This window comes from Pseudophryne corroboree, chromosome 11, assembly GCF_028390025.1.
Source record: "Pseudophryne corroboree isolate aPseCor3 chromosome 11, aPseCor3.hap2, whole genome shotgun sequence".
In the NCBI taxonomy this organism is placed as follows: domain Eukaryota; kingdom Metazoa; phylum Chordata; class Amphibia; order Anura; family Myobatrachidae; genus Pseudophryne; species Pseudophryne corroboree.
Window position 1 is genome coordinate 83,296,065 of NC_086454.1, and position 21,274 is coordinate 83,317,338.

Consider the following 21,274-nt stretch of genomic DNA (forward strand, 5'->3'; position numbering starts at 1 on the left):
CTGTCATTTTCTGCAGGAAGTGACTGGCCCGTATAGAACTAGAGCTGGTCGGAGCACTGACGGCCACATCTCCAATCCGGGCTGCAAGGCTCTGCACCACTTCTGCTAAGGCCTCTCTATCCTGATGCTGTTGCCTCCAATTTTCCTCCATTGCCACCTGCTGCTGTCTGATTGCCTCCTGCTGAGCCGCTGTAGCTTGCAGCAAGGCTTTGAGCAGTTCCTCCATGTCGACAGATTTTTCAGGCGGCTTTGTAGCTGCTTTCACCCAGGACATATATCAAACACTCAGGGGTGAGTCTCAGCAACTTCACACTGGGCTGTATCTGCATAAACCACCGTTTTCTGCAGGCCTCATAAAGCTGCGGCTTTCACTTATGCGCAGAGCGGCAGGCTCGCATTCTCCACCAAGTTGTAACACTGTAAGGGAAGAAGGTGCCGTTTCCTGGGGTAAATGGCAGCAAGCAGCCGCTGAGGAATCATACAAGTCCAGTGTGTGGTGCAACTGGCCACGACCAGTTTTATTGAACAGAAAATAAAACAAACACCAAAAGAAAATACCTTGCCTGTCCGGCACTAACTAAACACAAGACGTTCCTAACTGTCTTTAAACGAAAACACAGTTTTCCAGTCAATACTGTTTGGCTCACTTGTATAAAGAAGCGTGTTTCTCTCACAGAGATCCTGCAGTCTTCCCAGGTAGTCTGCACACAGTAATCAGGCTAGCAGCCCTATAACCCACTTACACAGCTGAAACCTTGATTAGCCCTCTGTGAGGCCAAAGACCCGAACTGGGCCCAACATCTGGAACTTGCCCTATCTTTCTTTCAGGGCCCTTATCCAGCTTTTCCAATAAACTGAAAAGGTTCTGACAAAACAAAACATTTTCCTAGTAGTTTTCATTTTTCTAATACAGGTAAGACAAGAACCTGGGACAAACATACCTGCCCTCAAACACTATTCCAGTGTTCTTGTCACACTAGTTTAAGCCTCACAAGGTCCTATTGGCTATTCAGCCACAGCACTACCTTCTCATGGTCTGAACAACACAGACACTTCTGTAGCCCTTATATCTAAAAGTCATGTGTGGCTGAATAATGACTATAATCTTGTGTGTTTGGGTGCAGTATTCTCCAAGCACCATTTACTAGATTATTGTTTCAAGATTGTGGGAATTGCTGAGTAAAGTGTGAGGCAAGAGGATCTTTATTGTAGTCGGTAGATGTAAATCGATGTGTGAGTGTTCTAATCACCTAATAGCTACAGACGGCCCACTTCAATATATAAAGAGACTGCTACATTCAAAAACCATAAAACCATAAAAAAAAAAATGTAAATCAATATATCGACCCAGCTGTAAATTTCCTTATTAAACCGTTCTACTGAAATTCCCAACAGTTTCTTGCCAATATTTGTTTATTAAAATGGGATTAGCTAGAAGGGAAGTTCAGATCTTCAGGCACAGATCAGATAAAATCTGTCCCGGCAGTTACGTCACCTTATTCACATAGAGCCCACATTCTTTTGTAAACTCAGGAGCCTCATTGTCCTGCCGGTATACAAGAGGCGGATTCACATTCCTGCTTAGGAAAACAACTGTCCTCGGAACATTTACCTGCACACCACAGTCTTCTAGTGTTCACTCTAGGTGTCTTTCACAGGGCGCTACGCCCTGCCCCTTTTTTAGACACCTGAATGCCGCCCTGCCCGTTTGTGTGCGCCCTCCCGCCCCGCACTTTGCTGCCCGCCGGACCCTGCCACGCCACCAGACACATTAATCACACTGCAGTAATCACACTGTCTCCCTGCATGAGAGACAGAGACCTCCGCGTCCCGCCCGCCCGTCCTTAGCTGTCAGACGCCGCAGCTCCCCTCCTCTGCGAGAGACAGGAGGGCTGGGTTTGCCTCTCCCGCCGAGACAAACCCAGCCCTCCCTCCTCTGTGTGCATGGATCAGTGTGGTGGCCATTTTCAACTAGCTCCGCGGTGTGTGAGGGGGGAACCAGCGCGATCAACTCCCGCAGCATCAGCCCCCAGTAAGTAAAATTGGCAGAAAAAAAAGCGGAGATCAAAAATGTGCCCTACCTGGTGCAGTGTGTCTCAGTGCTCTCTACCTGGTGCAGTGTGTATAACGTGCTCTGCCTGGCGCAAAGTGTAGAATGTGCTCTATCTGGCGCAATATGTATAACGTGCTCTACCTGTCGCAGGGTGTATAGGAGGTTCTACCTAGTGCAGTGTGTATTAGCTGCACTACTGTCTGGTGTAATGTGAATTTCCACTATTATGTGGCCATGCCCCTTCCCCATGAAAAACAATGCCCCTAAATTTTTGCTGCGTGCCTTCGGCGCGCACTGTCCATTCTTTGCCATGTGGGAATGGGAGGACCAAGCATTATAGTATGTACCTAATTTTGCCCTTCTAACTGAAAAATGTGCCCTCCCGAATGAAAAGTGTGCCCTACCCGTGATCAACACCCTGCCCTAAAAAAATCCTAGAGTGAACACTAGCTTCCTCATGTGATCCTAGTGCCAGACATGAGCTTACATCACAGCATAGAACATGTAATTGTCCCTAAATAATACAGGGGCAGATGTATTAACCTGGAGAAGGCATAAGGAAGTGATAAACCAGTGATATGTGCAAGGTGATACACGCACCAGCCAATCAGCTCCAATATGTAAATTAACAGGATCTGATTGGCTGGTGCCTTTATCACCTTGAACATATCACTGGTTTATCATGTCCTTATGCCTTCTCCAGGTTAATACATCTGCCCCCCAGTTCTTATTCTTATCGCTGACAAGCTAATGGCTATATCTTCAGGAATTGTTTCTGTAAAAGAGAAAAGGTTTATGTAGCCGTGATTATCTTGACCTTAAGTATTTCATGTTGCTTTATATTTCTACAAATGTCATGGGAGGGATGTCTATTGTGGCCAGAGATCATTCACGTTGTGCTACCATAAAGATAATAGATCTGCAGCCATTTCTGTTCATACATTACAGTGATGCCAAAATCACGTCTCACCTCATCTGATGTGTGGGAATCCAGGGCCACTGGTATTAGGTACTTAGCTGGATATTTATAGTCAGGTTACTTGTACTTAGTCATGTTATATGGTTAGCATTGGTACGGCTACCCCTCCCCCATCCGTCTGCCATAGGTTCTCAGTAATCTGTATTCTCTTCTTCCATTTTCCTGTAGCCTGGAAAGAACCGTTCGGGACATTGTACATAAAGCATTCTGGGATTGCTTAGAAACTCAGTTCAGTGAAGACCCTCCAGTTTATGACCATATGATTATACTACTTAGAGAAGTTAAAGAGGTAATGCTGATTTCACCATTCCCTCCAAGCATTTATATTTTCCAGATACATTACTTTGAGACGTCATTTTTGGATTGTATATCATGGCAATGAAAATTGACAGCACTGTCTTCTTACACAAAGGCTTCTGTGTCTTTTGCTGGTCACCTGTCTGCAACATTATGCAAATGCCCTTCCCTAGCGTACATCTGTGCGTCCAAATGTGGAAAGACTGAGACACCCGCTGTCTGCAAACGTAGACGCCGTGACAACGATTGAGTCCGTTGATGCCACCATCGATTGCACCAACCCTGGGGCAGATGTAGTGTTGCCATCTGTATATGGCCTCCTATGTGAGCGGTCAAGCATCTATAAGCAGACAGTGTCACTGACATATCCGCGACACTCTTATAACATGCCCTATAAGAGCCTGTCTCTGTGCGTCTAGCTATGACCCCACCCACTACATTCCAATACGCTGCTCCCTATGTGCGCCAGAAATAACACCTGCCACTCTGCACAGACATAATCAGGACCCCTGCGTGGTGCAGTAGCAAAGAAATCGCCCAGCATTGACATCGCGTCTACCTCTAAATCAGGCCCAGTTTCTTTGATGTAGAAGTGACCACAAGCCAGTAAATCCTGAAGGTGGGGGACCCCTTTAATTCCTCTTATTTATTATATGTGGCAGTAGCTCACCTATGACTCCTGTACAGCTCTCTTCATGTACACGGCATATAAACGGCATCTAGTTACTATAGTTGGGTGGCGAAATGCGTCTGAACCGGTGGCATAACTGTAGCCGGATGCAGGATGTGCAGAGTCCAGGGGGACCTCCGCACTGCACACCGTGTACCAAGGATTGACCAATTCGCCACTCCAGTTGCCTAAGCTGTACCCCTTTCCCTATACTCGACAGTCATCTTGATGGTGATTGATTCGGTAAAATGGCTCCACACAGGAGCTGCCAAAGACTCTGTTACTCTGCTGGAGTATGGGGGATCCACTCCGCTCTTAAAACACCCTTGGTCTGGACATATGCTGGTTATGGGATGTAGTTATGATCCCAGTGGTCAGGATCTCGGGGGTCAGCATACCGACGCCGGGATCCCGGCCTGCAGGGGTCCCAGGACTGTTCCCCACTCGTTGGTTTACACGACACCCAGAGAGTGGGAATAGAACTTGTGGCGAGCCCGCAAGGGGCCTCGTTGCGCTCGCCCTCCTGCCTGCGTTCTGGCGGCCGGGATCTCGGCATCGGTATGCTGACCGCTGTGATCCCGACCGCCGGTCACCTAATTCCATCCCCTGGTTATGGTGGACTTATTGTAAGTCAACATGAGTACATGGTAAGTTAACTCCCACATGTTTTGAAGAATAGTTTAAAGTCTTTTAACACTAATATTTATCCCCATATAACTTGCTTATGTCATTATCTACAATGCTAGTGGAGGCCACATGCTTCATGTCCTTTACTGGCTCCATGCCTGGCCAGATGATGAGCCTCAGAGCAGTGTGTCATCCAGCATTCTCCTGTATAGATCAGAGTATTCAGTGTGACAGATGTGGCCCCACATAGAAAACTGACCTGTATCACCTATAAAAAGAAACCAATGTTATTAGTAGAAGGGACAGGAAGATGTAATACTGTGGGGAGAGGGTGATATGAGTGTGTGGAATAAGACAATTGGCTCAGGTGCAGCCAGCATCGATAGACTGAGGAGCACACCAAGAATGTAACAATATGTTCATTTTTCCCCCCCAAAAAAAGACCCTCTTCTCTTTCCTGTTACCTGGCCACACACGGCTGAGGAATCAGATCAATGAGGTCCTGGACCTGGATCTCATCAAGCAAGAAGCAGAGAATGGGGTCCTGGACATCCCCAAGCTAGCAGACTTTACTGTAGGGATGATGGGGACTCTCTGTGCACCAGCTCGAGATGAGGAAGTCAAGAAACTTCGGGACATTAAAGAGCCAGTGCCCTTATTCAGGTAAGCTACTGCTCATAATAGTAGTATCCATTCTGTATAAAATGCATAAAAGAAATGAAATGTGGTTACAGTTCATAGAAGTACGCAATTAGCTTGCAAACGCCACTACAGACATGGTCACTATGTCCACAGTGTCAAACACGTTTCACTCTACCATCTACGGGCCAGGCCTTTTACAAACCTGTGCCAGTTTTGGAAGGACTTGCATGACACTAAAATACAGTTGTACATAGTATGGTGGCCAATCCCGGGATCGGCGGGATCCTGGGATTTGGGGCCAAAAATGTCCGGGATTCAATCCCGGGGATTGAGGGATCAGTGTTGAGCGCCCACAGGACGCTCAGACTCTGCCCGGCTTCCTTCTCCTGGCTCCCCAGCGTAGCGTGAGAGGTCATGCTTCGCCGTCACATGCCCCTGGGAGCCGCCAGGAGAGGGCGGAGGATGTTCGACCCGGTATATGGTGAGTTATGTGTGCGGGGCGGGCGAGGGGGCGGCCACATAGTTAAAAGCCAATACAGACTATCCTGGGAATCCCGGGATTGGACATTTTTCAATCCCGATACCCGGAATTGAAAAAATGACCCTGGATTGGCTTCCCTAGTACAAAGGTGAGTGAGACGCAGCTATAGAAGACATAGGGCTTAATTCAAGGTTGATTGCAAAATAAAATTTTCCCCTAATGGACAAAAACATGCACTGCAGGTGGGGCAGATACAACATGTGTAGAGAGTTAGATTTGGGTGGGTTATATTGTTTCTGTGCAGGGTAAATACTGGCTGCTTTATTTTTACACTGCAATTTAGATTTCAGTTTGAATACACCCCACCCAAATCTAACTCTCTCTGCACGTGTTACATCTGCCCCACCTGCAGTGCACATGGTTTTGCCCATTAGAGGAAAATGCTACTTTGCAATTAACCTTGAATTAGGCCCATAATCCTAATAGTGAAGCTGAGCGGCAAGGACATCGGATATCTGTCATGGTCATGTAGCTCCCCCTACAGTCACTACACCCAACCACAACCTGCGCTTTGAAGATACACAACAATAAACCACACGTCCAGCTCCCACCAGACTTCACTGAGCTTCAGCTGCACATTCCAACCATCTGCTCTCTTTTATCTAGTACCATGATCCTAACATGCTCCACTGTTACCTCTCAAAGCCCCACTCTCAAACTTCTCCCTTCCTACAGGTACAGCAGGGCCTTAAGTTTTTTTTAATTTTTTTTAACACCAGTATATTCCGTTGCGTCCTACAATTGGGAGAAAAAGCAATAAATCTGGGTAATAAAAGACTGCAGGGAGGTAAGAGGGCCCTGCTTGTATAAGCTGTAGTGGGAGACCCTAAATAGGTGCCCCTGTCTCCGCTCCTCCAATAAACTATAGTAGGACAATCTGTAAGCTTGGGTTGGCAATTTAGTGAAGAGCTTTGGCCTGCTTACTTAGGGGAATGCGTTGCTGCTAGTAAGCTCAGACCTGTCCTGCCAAAATGTAATCCAAGATACCGTGCAGTTAATAAAAATGACTGTACAGAAAAGAACATCGTTTTTAGAAACCTTCATTGTTCAGCAAACAGGCCAAATAGTACATATCCTCCACACCACGCATTTCAGCTAGAACTGGTAAATGATAAATGATCAGCTTAATTCTGGATGGGCATCATAGATTTCTCACTTGGCATCGCTGCTTGTAACTTCAACACCCCCCTTCCCCCCCCCCCCCCCCCTTCCCCTATTACTGACACTGGTACGCTGTTGTTTAGACAGCCTCACTGTACACACTATGATGTTCTGCCTTACAGTTCTTTATTATCACTTATTTTGATTTATGGTATGTATGGTTATTGTTGTTGAAAACAATGGAGGAGTCTCTTGTAATTGTGTGTGTGTGTGTGTGTGTGTGTGTGTGTGTGTTTGTGAGTGTGTATGTAAAATGTATGTATGTATGTACATGTCAGATGTATGAAGAGAACTATGTACAAGAGAGAAGGCTGTTCTCATTCTGGGCGTCACTGCTAATAAGAGCAGGTTTCCTGGAAAGTCCTGGTAATATTTCATTTGTATGTATTCAAAAGTGTTTTACTCCTCGGACAAATCTCTCATAAATCACGGTAGGCTAAACATGTTTTACTGTTTAATGTCAAATCTTTGGCTTTGAAAATGGCAACAGCCTGAATTAAAGACCATTATTCATTTACAGTCAGGACCAGAGAGGGAATAAGGCACATCACACAAGCCTGCTGTGACCAGATACGGCTTTCTGTAATTTACTTGTTTGCTTAGAAGATTAGGAACACTGGGAGAAGTACAATATTTGGAGTCTTGTTTGAATTAAAATAGAGAAATACGTGTAAACACAGACTTCCTGTTCAATGGTTCGGTTTCCCATTGTAACGTTCACATAAGCTGACAACCACACACACAGCTGCTGAGGAAGTGTCCTCTCTAGAAAGGACTATTGTCATTGACCATACTTGAAGCAGGTCCTCTGTTCTCCCTCAGCATTCGATGTCATGTTTTTATGTTCCACTATTGATTTACCCCTGAAGAAGTCTTTATAAGATGAAACGCGGTGGTTGAATGGGCAGGTTTCTCAAACACTGTGGGAAAGTTACCTTTGTCAAGGGCTCACACCTGAGTCAGGGTGAGACAAGTGGTGATACACCTTACCCTCAGTGTGGCTGTACAACATGGTTATATAGTGTCTGCTGTGCATGTTTCACAGGGCAATCTTCGCAGTCCTAGATCTCATGAAATTGGACATGGCCAACTTTGCAATCGGCACCATTCGGCCACATCTGATGCAGCAGTCTGTGGAGTATGAGAGAAAGAAGTTCCAGGACTACTTTGAAAAGCAGCCAAGTATGGAAATCCCCAGGTCTTGTATTGTACAACTTTGTTATGGCTGGTGCAAATATTTGTTAAGCATAGATATACTATACAAACGTACAACAGTCCCTCCGCTGTAAATTTGAGGGCTGTTGGAAGTATTCTAATAGCACTACAATGTATTGGCTGAGTTTAGTCTTTGTTTACAGACTTGTAATGTTTATTGAATGATGTTCCATTACCCATTAGAGATGTATCAAACCTTCCAAAGAGGACAAGTGGATTAGTTGCCCGTAGCAACCATTCAGATGTCAGAGACACTCCCACGTCTGCCTAGTTATCCCCTCCTGCTACTTCCCAGGAATGCAGAATAAAAACCACACCCCCATGCATCCAGATGTGTTCTGCGTCTCGTTGCAGTAAGGGGGGCTACACACGGAGAGATCCATGCTTAAAATCTAAGCAATCTGACTAGATTGCTTAGATTTTAAGCACCGATCACTCGTGTGTAGCCCCCTCAGCGATAGCGATGCGCAGCCCCGCACATCGCTATCGCCGCTGCTAGATTGAGCCTGCATGCAGCCCCCGTCCTCCCCCGCATCGCTCAGCACAGATCGCGCTCTACTGAGCGGCGGGTGAGATGTGTGCTGAGCGGTTCGCTCTGCACACATCTCTCCCATGTATACCCCCCTTAACAGTCTGCAGTGCAATTCAGAGGCATGTGCAGTATTTAAAGCATCGCCCAACTGCATGAATACCGGAATAGCGTGCATCTCTGTGTGACACCCGCTTTGCATACACATAATCTATTTGCAGTTATGTAGAGTTAATTACAGTTTGTATAGTATACTCAAAGTGGTAGCATGGAGATGTGGCTTATATGTTTTATATTTGTTTTTTTTAACTTATTTAGCATGTTTCAGGCAATATTGATATGTCTTGATTTGGAAGAACTTCTGTGACTTGTAGTCTCCCTCAGAAAGACTGTTGAACACGTGATGAGTCAATGGTGTTTTTTAATTTGTTTATTTTTGTTTTTATTTCGGGGAGTTGATACAAAGTGAAGAGTACAGGTTGATTATGTGAATTCATTCTTTAGGGACACAGCAGATCGTTATATTCTGTTTTCTTTAGTTTTACATTTTAATCACTCAGTAATTATAGAACAAGCACCGATTCAGTCTTATCTAGAATTGGTATGGAACAGAAATACTTTCTTTGGAGAGTAGCCATTGTGCTTCAGTATTTCAGTTGTGCCTAGTGTAGCAATATAAAGGGGATAAAAGCGCTACCTTCTCATTGCAGCATATTGCTAATAGCTTCAATTCCATTGTCCCATAGCGGTAAAGGGGCACTCTGCTTCCTGGGGGTCTAGTTAGGTGTAGAAGAGAAACAACAAAGCGGTGCATAGTAATTAAATAATTCTCTCAATAATGTATTAAGTGTGGGTGGAGAATTCAATTAACCCCAGAAATTTAACGGGTCTGAAAAAAGGGGGGTAGCCTTGAGCTATTACAGACTCTTTGCTTTGGGCTATTCCAGTGGTTCCCAAACTGGGTGCCGTGGCACCCTGGGGTGCCTCGGGACCCTTGCAGGGGTGCCCTGGGTTGGTGGTCTAGGACCAATTCCAACTATTAATTGTCAATGTAATAGGTAAAAACAAGTGCTGGTGGCTGTCAGTAATAATATATGTGGACAAACAGAAGCAAATCTTGTCCCTCACCATATAATTGAACCTATGGATGACACATAAACAAAATTTACTTCAGTCAATATTTCTTTCTAAATTTCTCAAAGAGAAACTTTTGGCCTAGGGGTGCCGTGAAAAAAAATCTAATACTCTAGGGTGCCGTGATTCAAAAAAGTTTGGGAACCTCTGGGCTATTCAATCACGGCCCATTTTTGCGCCCGTTAATTTTTTATTTTTTTTGAGTGCCAACACACAGAATCTGTGATAAGTTCACAGACCTGTGTGTTAGCAGTGCCAGCATCACGGAAACGGGCTCACTATTAACCCCCCTTCCCTTCCCCGGTGGGCTGCATTTGGAACTCATTGGATAGTCCCGGGGATCAATTACACGCCAAATTGAATTCCCCAATAAATGTAACAATATTTAAATAAAATAATATACATATAAATAAGATATTTCTTGCAAGCAACATATAAAAGCACATAAAATAAAGCTGGCTACACACAACTGAGATATCCTGTGACAGAGCAGGCGGTTCAGGTAAGCATATACACTTAACAATTGACCGCTCAATATGCCAGCCCTGACACCAGCTGGGCGGGCATTTGAATTTGTCCAACCAGCTGTGACATTTGTCCCTGCTGACCGCCCATAAATATCGCCAGATGCGCCAATATAGATATATTGGGCTTCGGCTGTGCTGCAGAGCCAGTGCAATATGTCTGTGAACAGCGTTATTCATAGACATATTGTTTGTATAGACCCGTCTACCTGTTCGCAATATATCTCCCAGGGTGTACCCAGCATTAAAATGAAATCTAAAACCTAAACTATTTAGAAGACAAGTGAACATTTTGTAGTTCAAATGTTAATATGCGCAGTAAACTGTCTGCGGCATTCCGATGTTAAGAATCCTGACAGGGGCACGTAAGTATATTTGCCGTCCCCAATGCCCCCCTAACACTCCCTTCCAGCAGCTTAAACTTAACCCTCCTCCCTCCCCCGCAGCCTAACCCTCCCCAGGGGTACCTAAACCTAACCCCCCTGCCCCACAGCATAAACCTTACCCGCCACTATCCCCCACAGGCTAACACTCCCCGAGTGTGTCTAAACCTAACCCACCCCAGGGGTACCTAAACCCCCCTCCCCGCAGCCTAAACCTAACCCTTCACCCGCAGCCTAAACCTAACACTTCCCCCCAACACACACACACACACGGATCACCTGGCATATGGGCGTCTGTGATCCCAGCGGTTGGCATTCCGGTGCCGGGCTTGTAACCCTATTCAAGGTGCCGGTGTCAGCATTCCGAGTAGTGTTAGAATTCTGGCGTCTGTATTTTGACTGCTGGGATCCCAATCCGATCCCCACAGTATGGCAATCTAATTTTGTGGTATTTAAAAGCAGTCTAGAGAAACATAAGAAGGCAAGGTTGTCCGATTCAATTTTTGAACATTTTTGTTTTTCCAACTTTGCATACTTTACCATCCACGTGTACTACAATTGAGCGCAGTAGGCGAGATACCTTGCCCGAAGCATGGCGAGCGAAGAGGTACACTTATTGAGGTTTCATGTGCGGACACCTAAAAAAAACCTTATGTCGACCATTTTAGTGTTGACCTTTCGCTTTTGTCCACATTTTTCACAATGACCTTGTGCACGTCAACCATTTGGGGTTGACCTATTGATTCACACATGGATTTTCTTTTATGTGTAATTGTGCATAGTGTTAATGCATCTTGTGGAAGTATCTGCTGCTTGAGACTGCTCTTAAGACGGAAAGTGCTGAGTGCAATGTAGGATTGATTGCAGATAACCGCGTTCTTGATGCGTTTCTGCGATGATTCTACCACTTTCTTCTGAAGGGTTCATCACTCAGTGTGACTCTTGTTGCCTCGATTGTAATTTTAATGTAATTTTACTAGTGATTGAGTGCTGCTCAATCATATCCCTAGAATGATAAGTGTAATTGGAGAGAGAAGTGTGGGAGGTGATTAGGACAGGGCTAGGTGTGACGTGGGCTGACATGATGTAAGGAGAGAAATGGAGTCCAGCAAGAAGTCACAAACCGAATCTTTATTAATGGAATGCAAGGTCACCAATGGCTTAAGGGCCCCATACATTACAATGACATATCTGCGGCTGAAGTCGGAGGCGAGTTCCCTTGAACTCTCCCAGGAGTGGTTCCATACGATTTGGTACATTTTGCATGCAATATATCGTATGCGATCCCAGCCATGCCTGCGGGAACCGACATATCAAGAGTGCAGCACTAACGATCTAGGGGAGCCGATCCGTTTCTCACTGGAACGCACATAGGACTGGATCTGAAACACATTCAAAATGCCCGATTTCTCCCTATATATATCGGCCCGATATTGGATGAAATCAGGCATTATCGTTCTAGTGCATGGGGCCCTATAGAGTTGCAGTGTCTGGCTTCTGTCTGACGCTGGAAAATAAGGGTGTGAAATGCTCTTCTGTATGGTATGTGTTGTATAGCCAACCTTTGTACCTTTCTCTGTTTTGGTAGAGTTTTTGGAATACGCCACTAGTTGGCTTCAGGAAGCGGCTGATGACCTGTGTGGCAAGGGCTCTGTACCGGAGGGGGCCTCTGCTGGGCCACTGTGTCCAATCTCTGTATTAAATCATGCCTACATCAAACTTCTCACTTGGGACCATGAAGACAGGCCGTTCCCAGAGGTATGACCGATGACCTAACAAAAATATCACCTTGTAGGCAGGCAAAAGGGCATTCTCAGCTTACAAAGCAGGAGTTAAGATCTCCCTTGGTTTCCTAAATGATTATATTATAGTCGTATATATGGGTTAGGACTTTTAAAGATGAATTAACACTACTAGCATTTATCAATAACTAGAATGTGTTAGCTAAGAATGGGAAGGATGCGTATATCTAAAACTTACAGTTTATAGTCTATTTCTACAGCGTGGTACACTGTGTTCCACAGGGAATACATCCGGGGTGTAGAGTTGGATCTTGATCCAGAGGCACCAACAGGCTAAAGCTTTGACTGGTCCCAGGATGCATTGCATAGCCTCCTCTATAACCCCGCCTCCGGACACTGGAGCTCAGTTTGTAAGTTGGTGCCTGCATAGCAGGTCACCTAACAGGGAGGGCTGCGCTAGGCAGCCCTGAAAAGAGCTTTTTAGAAGACTTCAAGGGCAGCAGCACTCTCTGTCATTATGACATGCTGTGCTGCGGCTCCATCACCTCCCCAGCAGCGCTGCATACTCCCGCGGCCGGATACCGGGTACTTGCAGCGGAGGCGCACCGGTTCATAGGCACACCACTGCTGCTGCTCTTCAGGATCGCATGGCTGCACATCAGGGAGGAGGTAAGAGGGTCCCCCAGGTGGGACCCGTCTGTAAATCTCGGTCCCAGGAGACTGACCGCGCCGCTGGCGTGGACACTGTGCTGCACAGGTACCCCACTATATCCACCAGGGCAGGGAGCACAGGTCGAATTTAAATAAATCCGTTTTACATAGGTTCCACAGTACCCGGTGGTGAGGACCAACATAGGGGATAAGGCGCTGACCTGTAACCCCTCCCCCAGCTCCGGGCGCCATCTACTGCTGGTGCTCCTGCCCTGGAACTGCATTTCACTTTCCCTCACTCCCTGACAAATTTTGGCGCCATCTTTACACAAGTAGCTGCGGTTGATCTCCGGGACTGCAGGGCAATGTCTCCTCTGTCAATCCGCCTGCCTCATCAATGCTGTGTATTTACAGTCACTTAAGTGTTCTACGTGTAATTTTAGACAGTGTTAGTTAATAACAAGTGTACTTCTAGCTGGATATTTAGTACAAATATTCTGAGATATACCTGGGGGGCTAGGTGCGTCAGGGTCTCATATTTTTATATATTTCTCTAACGTCCTAAGTGGATGCTGGGGACTCCGTCAGGACCATGGGGTTTAGCGGCTCCGCAGGAGACAGGGCACAATAATAAAAGCTTTAGGATCAGGTGGTGTGCACTGGCTCCTCCCCCTATGACCCTCCTCCAAGCCTCAGTTAGATCTTTGTGCCCGGCCGAGAAGGGTGCAATCTAGGTGGCTCTCCTGAGCTGCTTAGAATAAAAGTTTAAGTTAGGTTTTTTATTTTCAGTGAGTCCTGCTGGCAACAGGCTCACTGCTACGAGGGACTTAGGGGAGAGAAGTAAACTCACCTGCGTGCAGGATGGATTTGCTTCTTAGGCTACTGGACACCATTAGCTCCAGAGGGAGTCGGAACACAGGTCTCACCCTGGGGTTCGTCCCGGAGCCGTGCCGCCGACCCCCCTTGCAGATGCCGAAGTTGAAGAGGTCCAGAGGTCCGGAAACAGGCGGCAGAAGACTTTCAGTCTTCATAAGGTAGCGCACAGCACTGCAGCTGTGCGCCATTGTTGTCAGCACACTTCATACCAGCGGTCACTGAGGGTGCAGGGCGCTGGGGGGGGCGCCCTGGGCAGCAATGTATTATACCTTTTTTATGGCTAAAATACATCACATATAGCCCTTGAGGCTATATGGATGTATTTAACCCCTGCCAGATCTCACAAACTCCGGGAGAAGAGCCCGCCGTTTTAGGGGGTGGGGCCTATTCTCCTCAGCACACGGCGCCATTTTCCTGCTCAGCTCTGCTGTGAGGAAGGCTCCCAGGCTCTCCCCTGCACTGCACTACAGAAACAGGGTTAAAACAGAGAGGGGGGGCACTTATTTGGCGATATGATTACATATGTGAAAATGCTATAAGGGAAAACACTTGTATAAGGGGTTGTCCCTGTATAATTATAGCGTTTTTGGTGTGTGCTGGCAAACTCTCCCTCTGTCTCCCCAAAGGGCTAGTGGGGTCCTGTCCTCTATCAGAGCATTCCCTGTGTGTGTGCTGTGTGTCGGTACGTGTGTGTCGACATGTAGGAGGACGATGTTGGTGAGGAGGCGGAGCAAATTGCCTGTATTGGTGATGTCACTCTCTAGGGAGTCGACACCGGAATGGATGGCTTATTTAGGAATTACGTGATAATGTCAACACGATGCAAGGTCGGTTGACGACATGAGACGGCCGGCAAACAAATTAGTACCTGTCCAGGCGTCTCAGACACCGTCAGGGGCTTGTAAAAACGCCCATTTACCTCAGTTGGTCGACACAGACACGGACACTGACTTCAGTGTCGACGGTGAAGAAACAAACGTATTTTCCTTTAGGGCCACACGTTACATGTTAAGGGCAATGAAGGAGGTGTTACATATTTCTGATACTACAAGTACCACAAATAAGGGTATTATGTAGGGTGGGAATAATCTACTTGTAGTTTTTCCTGAATCAGATAAATTAAAGTGTGTGATGATACGTGGGTTTCCTCCGATAGAAAATTATTGGAGGTATACCTTTTCCCGCCAGAAGTGAGGGCGAGTTGGGAAACACACCTTAGGGTGGATAAGGCGCTCACACGCTTATAAAAACAAGTGGCGTTACCGTCTCCAGATACGGCCGCCCTCAAAGAGCCAGCTGATAGGAAGCTGAAAAATATCCTAAAAAGTATATACACACATACTGGTGTTATACTACGACCAGCAATCGCCTCAGCCTGGATGTGCAGCGCTGGGGGGGCTTGGTCGGATTTCCTGACTGAAAATATTGATACCCTTGACAGGAACAATATTTTATTGACTATAGAGCATTTTAAGGATGCATTTCTATATATGCGAGATGCGCAGAGAGACACGACAGTGGTCAGGTGATGCAGATTCCAGACGGCACATGGAAGTATTGCCGTATAAAGGGGCGGTCCATCGGACCTGGTGGCCATGGCAACAGCTGGAAAATCCACTTTTGTTACCCCAAGTCACATCTCAGCAGAAAAGGACACAGTCTCAGTCCTTTCGTACCCATAAAGGCAGGCGGGCAAAAGGCCAGTCATATCTGCCCAGGGTTAGAGGAAAGGGAAGAAGACTGCAGCAGGCAGCCCATTCCCAGGAACAGAAGTCCTCCACAGCTTCTGCCAAGTCCGCAGCATGACGCTGGGGCCATACAAGCGGACTCAGGTGCGGTGGGGGGTCATCTCAAGAGTTTCAGCACGCAGTGGGCTCACTCGCAAGTGGACTCCTGGATCCTACACGTAGTATCCCAGGTGTACATTGGAAATTCGAGACGTCTTCCCCTCACAAGTTCCTGAAGTCTGCTTTACCAAGGTCTCCCTCCGACAGGGAGGCAGTATTGGAAAAAAATTCACAGGCTGTATTCCCAGCAGGTGATAATCAAAGTACCCCTCCTACAACAAGGGAAGGGGTATTATTCCACACTAAATTGTGATACTGAAGCCAAACGGCTCGGTGAGATCTAAAAGATTTGAACAATTACATACAAGGGTTCAAATCAAGATGGAGTCACTCAGAGCAGTGATAGCGAACCAGGACGATATGGTGTCACTGGATATCAGGGACGCTTACCTACATGTCCAAATTTTGCCCTTCTCACCAAGGGTATCTCAGGTTCGTGGTACAGAACTGTCACTATCAGTTCAGACGCTGCCGTTTGGATTGCCCACGGCACCCCGGGTCTTTACCATGGTAATGGCCGAAATGATGATTCTTCCTAAAAGAAATATGGACGCTTTCCTGATAAGGGCAAGGTCCAGAGAACAGTTGGCGGTCGGAGTAGCACTATCTCAAGTAGTTCTACGACAGCACGAGTGGATTCTAAATATTCCAAAATCGCAGCTTTTTCCGACGACACGTCTAATGTTCCTAGGAATGATTCTGGACACAGTCCAGAAAAGGATGTTTTCTCCCGGAGAAGAAGACCAGGGAGTTATCCGAGCTAGTCAGGAACCTCCTAAAACCAGGAAAAGTATCAGTGCATCATTGCACAAGGGTCCTGTGAAAAATGGTGGTTTCTTACAAAGCGATCCCATTCGGTAGATTTCACGCAAGAACCTTTCAGTGGAATCTGCTGGGAAAATGGTCCGGATCGCATCTTCAGATGCATCAGCGGACAACCCTGTCTCCAAGGACAAGGGTGTTTTCTTCTGCGGTGGCTGCAGAGTGCTCATCTATGAAAGGGCCGCAGATTCGACATTCAGGACTGGGTCCTGGTGACCACGGATGCCAGCCTGAGTGGCTGGGGAGCAGTCACACAAGGAAAAAATTTCCAGGGAGTGTGATCAAGTCTGGAGACTTCTCTCCACATAAATATACTGGAGCTAAGGGCAATTTACAAGGCTCTAAGCTTAGCAAGACCTCTGCTTCAAGGTCAGCCGGTATTGATCCAGTGGGACAACATCACGGCAGTCGCCCACGTAAACAGACAGGGCGGCACATGAAGCAGGAGGGAAATGGCAGAAACTGCAAGGATTCTTCGCTGGGCGAAAAATCATGTTATAACACTCTCAGCAGTGTTAATTCCGGGAGTGGAAAACTGGGAAGCAAACTTCCTCAGCAGGCATAACCTCCACCCGGGAGAGTGGGGACTTCAGCGGGAAGTCTTCCACATGATTGTAAACCGTTGGGAAAAACCAAAGGTGGACATGATGGCGTCCTGCCTGAACAAAAAACTAGACAAATATTGCGCCAGGTCAAGGGACCCTCAGGCAATAGCGGTGGACGCTCTGGTAACACTGTGGGTGTACCAGTCAGGGTATGTGTTCCCTCCTATGCATCTCATACCAAAAGTACTGAGAATCATAAGAAGGAGATGAGTAAGAACGATACTCGTGGTTCCGGATGGGTCAAGAAGGACTTGGTACCCGGAACTTCAAGAGATGCTCACGGAAGAACCGTGGCCTCTACCTTTAAGAAAGGACCTGCTCCAGCAGGGGCCTTGTCTGTTCCAAGACTTACCGCGGCTGCGTTTGACGGCATGGCAGTTGAACGCCGGATCCTGAAAGGGCATTCCAGATGAAGTCATCCCTACCCTGGTCGAAGCCAGGAAGGATGTAACCGCAAAACATTTTCACCGCATTTGGCGAAAATATGTTGCGTGGTGTGAGGCCAAGAAGGTCCCTACAGAGGAATTCCAACTGGGTCGTTTCCTACATTTCCTGAAAACAGGACTGTCTATGGGCCTAAAATTAGGGTCCATTAAGGTTCAAATTTCGACCCTGTCAAATTTCTTCCAGAAAGAACTGGCTTCAGTGCCTGAAGTTCAGACGTTTGTAAAAGGGGTACTGCATATACAGCCTCCTTTTGTGCCCCCAGTGGCACCTTGGGATCTCAATGTTGTTTTGAGTTTCCTAAAGTCACATTGGTGATCCACTCACCACTGTGGAATTAAAATATTTCACATGGAAGGTGAAGATTCTATTAGCCCTGGCTTCAGCCAGGCGTGTGTCAGAATGGGCGGCTTTATCATATAAAAGCCCTTACTTAATTTTTCATTCTGACAGGGCAGAATTGAGGACTCGTCCTCAATTTCTCCTTAAGGTGTTTTCTGTTTTTCACATGAACCAACCTATTGTGGTACCTGCGGCTACTAGGGACTTGGAGGACTCCAAGTTACTTGACGTTGTCAGGGCCCTGAAAATATATGTTTCCAGGACGACTGGAGTCAGAAAATCTGACTCGCTGTTTAGCCTGTATGCACCCAACAAGATGGGTGTTCCTGCTTCTAAGCAGACGATTGCTCGCTGGATTTGTGGTACAATTCAGCTTGCACATTCTGTGGCAGGCTTGCCACAGCCAAAATCAGTAAAAGCCCATTCCACAAGGAAGTGGGCTCATCTTGGGCGGCTGCCCGAGGTGTCTCGGCTTTACAACTTTGCCGAGCTGCTACTTGGTCAGGGGCACACCCTGACTGAGGAGGACCTGGAGTTCTCTCATTCGGTGTTGCAGAGTCATCCGCACTCTCCCGCCCGTTTGGGAGCTTTGGTATAATCCCCATGGTCCTGACGGAGTCCCCAGCATCCACTTAGGACGTTAGAGAAAATAAGAATTTACTTACCGATAATTCTATTTCTCGTAGTCCGTAGTGGATGCTGGGCGCCCATCCCAAGTGCGGATTGTCTGCAATACTTGTACATGGTTATTGTTACAAAAATCGGGTTATTCTTGTTGTGAGCCATCTTTTCAGAGGCTCCTTCGTTGTGATCATACTGTTAACTGGGTTCAGATCACAGGTTGTACGGTGTGATTGGTGTGGCTGGTATGAGTCTTACCCGGGATTCAATATCCTTCCTTATTATGCACGCTCGTCCGGGCACAGTATCCTAACTGAGGCTTGGAGGAGGGTCATAGGGGGAGGAGCCAGTGCACACCACCTGATCCTAAAGCTTTTATTATTGTGCCCTGTCTCCTGCGGAGCCGCTAAACCCCATGGTCCTGACGGAGTCCCCAGCATCCACTACGGACTACGAGAAATAGAATTATCGGTAAGTAAATTCTTATATATATATATATATATATATATATATATATATATATATATATATATATATATATATATATATATATATATATAAATATATATATAAATTATAATATAAGTTGTGCTCATAAGTTTACATACCCTAGCAGAATTTGTGATTTTCTGGCCATTTGTCAGAGAATATGAATGATAACTCACAAACTTTTCTTTCACTCATGGTAAGTGGTTGGGTGATGCCATTTATTGTCAAACAACTGTGTTTACTCTTTTTAAATCATAATGACAACAGAAACTACCCAAATGACCCTGATCAAAAGTTTACATACCCTGGAGATTTTGGCCTGATAACATGCACACAAGTTGACACAAACGGGTTTGAATGGCTACTAAAGGTAACCATTCTCACCTGTGATCTGTTTGCTTGTAATCAGTGTGTGTGTATAAAAGGTCAGTGAGTTTCTGGACTCCTGAAAGACCCTTGCATCTTTCATCCAGTGCTGCACTGACGTGTCTGGATTCTGAGTCATGGGGAAAGCAAAATAATTGTCAAATGATCTGCAGGAAAAGGTAATTGAACTGTATAAAACAGGAAAGGGATATAAAAATATATCCAAGCAATTGAGAATGCCAATCAGCAGTGTTCAAACTCTAATTAAGAAGTGGAAAATGAGGGATTCTGTGGAAACCAAATCACAGTCAGGTAGACCAACAGAAATTTCAGCCACAACTGCCAGGAAAATTGCTCGGGATGCAAAGAAAAATCCACAAATAACTTCAGCTGAAATACAGGACTCTGAAAAAAAGTGGTGTGGTTGTTTCAAGATGCACAATAAGGAGGCATTTGAAGAAAAATGGGCTGCATGGTCGAGTCGCCAGAAGAAAGCCATTACTACGCAAATGCCACAAAGCATCCCGCTTACAATACTCCAAACAGCACAGAGACCAGCCTCAAAACTTCTGGAACAAAGTAATTTGGAGTGATGAGACCAAAATTTAACTTTTTGGCCACAACCATAAACGTTACATTTGGAGAGGAGTCAACAAGGCCTATGATGAAAGGTACACCATTCCTACTGTGCAACACGGAGGTGGATCGCTGATGTTTTGGGGATGTGTGAGCTAGAAAGGCACTGGAAACTTGGTCAAAATTGATGGCAAGATGAATGCAGCATGTTATCAAAAAATACTGGAGGAAAATTTGCACTCATCAGCCCGGAAGCTGCGCATGGGACGTACTTGGATGTTCCAACATGACAATGATCCAAAACACAAGGCCAAGTCGACCTGTCATTGGCTAAAGCAGAATAAAGTGAAGGTTCTGGAGTGGCCATCTCAGTCTCCTGACCTCAATATCATTGAGCCACTCTGGGGAGATCTCAAACGTGCAGTTCATGCAAGACAGCCCAAGAATTTACAGGTACTGGAGGCTTTTTGCCAAGAAGAATGGGCAGCTTTATCATCTGAGAAAATAAAGAGCCTCATCCACAACTACCACAAAAGACTTCAAGCCTTCATTGATGTTAAAGGGGGCAATACACGGTATTAAGAACTGGGGTATGTAAACTTTTGATCAGGGTTATTTGGGTAGTTTCTGTTGTCATTATGATTTAAAAAGAGTAAACACAGTTTGACAATAAATGGCTTCACCCAACCACTAACCATGAGTGAAAGAAAAGTTTGTGAGTTATCATTCATATTCTCTGACAAATGGCCAGAAAATCACATTCTGCTAGAGCATGTAAACTTATGAGCACAACTTATATTATAATATATATATATATATATATATATATATATATAGGTTGGGTCTCCCTTATCCAAAATGCTTGGGACCAGAGGTATTTTGGATATGGGATTTTTCCGTATTTTGGAATAATTGCATACCATAATGAGATATCATGGTGATGGGACCTAAATCTAAGTACAGAATGCATTTATGTTACATATTCACCTTATACACCCAGCCTGAAGGTAATTTTAGCCAATATTTTTTATAACTTTGTGCATTAAACAAATTGTACATTCACACAATTCATTTATGTTTCATATACAACTTATACACACAGCCTGCAGGTCATTTAATACAATATTTCTCTGACGTC

The 21,274-nt window shown here is 45.8% G+C and overlaps 1 protein-coding gene across 3 annotated transcripts in view; it reads left to right on the top strand.

Annotated features, from left to right (window-relative positions):
* Positions 1-21,274, top strand: part of TCP11L1 (t-complex 11 like 1) — a 104,009-nt gene that overhangs the window by 47,298 nt on the left and 35,437 nt on the right. For all 3 annotated transcript variants that reach the window (XM_063944481.1, XM_063944482.1, XM_063944483.1), the window contains 4 exons: positions 3,201-3,321; positions 5,069-5,289; positions 8,016-8,152; positions 12,344-12,513. In XM_063944481.1, the coding sequence (XP_063800551.1) occupies positions 3,201-3,321; positions 5,069-5,289; positions 8,016-8,152; positions 12,344-12,513 (649 nt within the window). The remainder of the gene's footprint in view (positions 1-3,200; positions 3,322-5,068; positions 5,290-8,015; positions 8,153-12,343; positions 12,514-21,274) is intronic.